The following is a 4,224-nucleotide window of genomic DNA, read 5'->3' on the forward strand; positions in this document are numbered from 1 at the left end:
CGGCATGTGACGTGGCCGCAGCACGGCCCCGAGTTGCGTGGAGTGCGAGGTCCCGCCCAACGCTGCTTGCAGCTTTAATTTTCATTTCATTCTTAATTTCTTTCTATCCTCTAAATTCCTGTTCCTTCTTCTTTCAGTACTTCCTTTCTTCCGTCATTCACCTTTTCTTACAAACCTTTGTTTGCTCATTTCCTTGTGTTTTCCCCTCAGTCAAGAGGCCTTTCTTAGTCTGTGTTCATGTGGTCATCAGCTACGGACAGTACCCTGGTCAAGGGCACTGACTGGAGAATTAACCTAACATACATGTTTTTCTGTGGGCGGCTGAGGCTCAGAGGTAGAGTTAGTTTCTGTTTGATGGGCTTTGCCATCACTGAATGAAATGTGTGTGAAAGGGTGAATGTGTCATGTAGTGTGAAAGCGCTTTGAGTGGTCAGAAGACTAGAAAGGTGCTATACAAGTACATCAATCAATCCATTTACCATTACCATTTACCATGGTGGGGGATACTGCAGCACGCAGACACAGAGAGGACATGCAAACTGCCCCAGGGTTAGAACCGTTTTCACCATCCATAATTAGTTTGGTGTGCTAGCATAATTAAATTAGCACTAAACAGGCTGATGGGAGGTAAATAATGATTGAAGCAATGTTAAACCCCCTTCTGGTCCACACGTATCAGGGCGTGACACGGTTGCTTCATGCACCAGCATCATGTGTAGACCACACTGTGAAAATTTCACGTAAATCAGATGATGATGGCCACAGGAGACTTACTTCCTATTTCCAGTAGGTGGCGCTAAGACTATGACTGAATATTGGTATGTAGATGTTTTTAGGGAGGGACTGGACAAAGTACACTAAAGTTATGACTTCCTGTTTCATGACAATACGTCAAAATTCAGGGCCAAGCCATAGATAGTCACAAGTCACAAACCTTTTATACGGTCTTAAGATTGAACTGATCTGATTCTGCCTTTACCACGGCCCACCCTGCTCTAACCACTTCATTTTCTTTCTTACTTTTCTCTTCACTTACTTTGCAGATCCCTTACTCCACTCCCACTTACTTTCTTCCTTTGTTTGTTCCCTTCAGTCGTTCATTTCTTAGTTCATTTTGTGCAGTTTGTGTATTCCTTCCACCATTCTTACACTTAACACTACAACTGTTCCTTTGTTCCTACGTATATGCTCTTACATTTTTCTTTAAAGAAACTTTCCTCCATCTCTTCCTGTGATCTTTTAGCCAGACACAGTTCTTCATTCCTCTATTCTCTATTTGTTTTCATATGATATTTCTTTGTTTGATACATTTATTTACTCCTCATTCCCGCCACTGTTTATGTCTTCCTGCATTCCTCCAGTAACCATAAATAATATCTCAGTGGCTCTGCAGTGAACTCTGATGGCAGACAGACTGTCAGTGTGACCCAGCAGGGAGCCAGAGGACGGATCAGTTTCAGCTGACTAATGGAGGATTTGGCTGCAGTCTGAGAAACACAGACAGACACCATCCCACCACACAGTATAATGTCATTTAAACCAAATAAACGGCTTTGATGTGATGTAACATGCTTCTGGTGTCCAGCTACGAGGAACTTTATAAGGAGCATTTATAAGCAAATAACATGCTGGTAAATTTCAGAATATTTTACTATGATAATGTCACCACTGCTACTGATGGTGGCTTTGATTTTACACTGTGTCTGTATCTGTGGCTGGTGTGCTTGTTAGGCAAGGCTGGAAGGTTTATCACGTTGGCTCTGGAGACCATCTCCTGTAACACTGCTGAAGTGAACTGGTCACAGCTAAAAGGCAGTGATCATCACACCACGTTTTCTGGAATATATATATATATATATAACACTCCATGATTCATATATTTCTTTATTTTCTTGGATAGATAAGAGCAGCCCATCAAGGTACTTTGACCTTGCATCATGCCCCACTCTCTTTTAGAAGAAAGCAGTCCCTCTAATTTGACTGATGGGAAATTCTGAAGTCATTGTACTCTATTGCTTTTTAGCTATTAGGTGCCAGAATCCTATGGCCAGTCAGACAATTATGTTATGTCAGTCTGTGTGTCCTACTCCTTTCAGTCTACCTCCAGCACAGAGCAAAAAGGGGCAGGTCAATTATCTATGAATTGTTTGGAAAGATTTGCTCGTCAACCCTGTATAAAAATAACTGAGATCATTTTAGTGTGTGTTTGTTCCCTGCCTGTGCTGACTGGGGAATTGAAATGGTTCTCATGTTTCATTTGCCAGAAGGCTCAATGAATCATGAAGCAATTGGTCTTCTATGTGCCAGAATTAAATTCTACAGTGTTCCCATTAAGGTTGTGGTTAAACAACTGCTGTGATACTTGTATAAAAACAGACAGTTTCCACCATGGAAACCACTACAGCACTAGTGTAGAGTGATATTTGAACTGCTACAGTAACTAACCTGCCGGTGGTGGGTCGTGATAGGCTGAGTCTCTCCATTACGGGCAGGTAGAGAGAGTCGGGCATCTTCTCACTGCGACACGCCTCGATGCTCAGATACTTGAATATGTGAACTTTACCCTTTATACAGATCTGAAAGGGAAAATAAAGATTCAAATGAAGTTTCTCTTCTTCTATCATCTCGACCTCCGTTCAAACAGACACCAACCTGACTGCTGAGTCACTCAACTCTTAGTTATTGCAGCTGGTGCTTAACATTCCCAGAGTGTCTTTTGTCCTTCAGTCTCTGAGACGATGGTACACACAGTTTGATATCAGCTCTCTATAAAAATATAATGCCGTACATAATTGAAATCTTATCAGGTATAGCAGACTGCCCACTGTATTGACACTATTGTTATTGTGGGTAAAACTTTAGATTATCTGTCTCACAACTGTGTGTCACACTGTTACACAGGTTTCTATGGCATGGGCTTATCATTGTAAGCTAACTGCTCCATATTGTCAATTAAACATACTGTACATACATACTTTCATATATACATACATACAAACATAACCGGGTGTAAAAGATTAGGGCTGCACAACTAATTAAAGTATTATTAAAATCACAGTATGGCCAAGTGCTGCTATTTGTGGGATAAAGGTAAAATGTAACTAACAGCATTAGAATGAATTGATGTAGTACTGCAGAGATCCATATTGCAATATCTGTCAAAACAATCACAATATGATTTTTGTACCATATTGTGCAGCCCTAGAATATCTGTTATAATTAATGTGGATAAATCAGAGAAAATTAACAATTATTGTTAATAACTACAACAAAATTGTACTGATAACTTAGCACCAGAGCATAGGAAGACATTTTAAATAACAACCAGACGTTATATAAGACAAAACAGGAAATGGAGCAAACAAACGAAGGGTCAGGTCACATAAGGTCAGTGTGTGTGTGCGTGTGTGTGTGTGTGTGTACCTGTGCAGGTGGACTCTGCAGTGGGTTGTTTTCTAAATGGAGGGACTGGAGCTGTTTCATGTTCCTGTAACACACTGGGATGGTCGACACCTTGTTACAGGAGAAGTCAAACTTCACCAGAGGAAGGTCAGCCAGGTCTGCAGGAAGAACACACACGCACAAACACACACACAAATCTGTTAAGTTAGTTAAACACATTTGGTTATCCCTCCTTAACTGGCCGAAACGTATGAATGTTTTCTTGGGCAATTACATTTGAAAAAGTATAGGTTGTATAATATTTGAGGACACTGACATTATGGTAAAATGCTAAATGGACCTGTACTTGTATAGCCACCTTTCCCCTAGTCCCTTCCGACCACTGCAAAGTGCTTTTACACTACGTGCCACATTCACCCTTTCAAACATATTCACCTCCAGTGATGGCAAAGTCCCATTGAACAATCAAACAACAGAAAAACTAACTCCATTTCATACCATACCAAATGCTGTGCAATCGGGAGCAATTTGGGGTTCAGTTATGCTTGCTCAAAAGGTAACTTCGACACGTGGGAGGAAGGAGCCGGGGATGCGAACAAAAACCTTTGTCCGATTGGGGGAGCAACCCGCTCTGCCTCGTTGAGCCACAGCCGCCCAACGCTCAGTGAATCCACAACCACAGCATGACATTCACAACACATGTTGAGGCTCTAGCTCGCATGTTGGAGCAATTATTTACAAGAATCTTAAACTCTTACTACATATGTAGCTTTATGGCTCCAATGTTTTAAAAGGGATTAAATAGTAGGGGGATGGGGCTTT

General features: G+C 41.3%; 1 protein-coding gene across 1 annotated transcript in view; it reads right to left on the reverse strand.

Annotated features, from left to right (window-relative positions):
• Positions 1 to 2,445: 2,445 nt before the first annotated feature.
• LOC118338670 (leucine-rich repeat and calponin homology domain-containing protein 1-like) overlaps positions 2,446 to 4,224 on the reverse strand; it is a gene marked incomplete at its 3' end in the record, with an annotated part of 23,180 nt that continues 21,401 nt past the window's right edge. Inside the window, 2 exon segments of the mRNA XM_035675947.1 lie at positions 2,446 to 2,576; positions 3,424 to 3,560. Coding sequence (XP_035531840.1) covers positions 2,446 to 2,576; positions 3,424 to 3,560 — 268 coding nt within the window.

This window comes from Morone saxatilis, unplaced genomic scaffold (assembly GCF_004916995.1).
Source record: "Morone saxatilis isolate NCDOM2014 unplaced genomic scaffold, NCSU_SB_2.0 Contig5, whole genome shotgun sequence".
Classification (NCBI taxonomy): Eukaryota; Metazoa; Chordata; class Actinopteri; family Moronidae; genus Morone; species Morone saxatilis.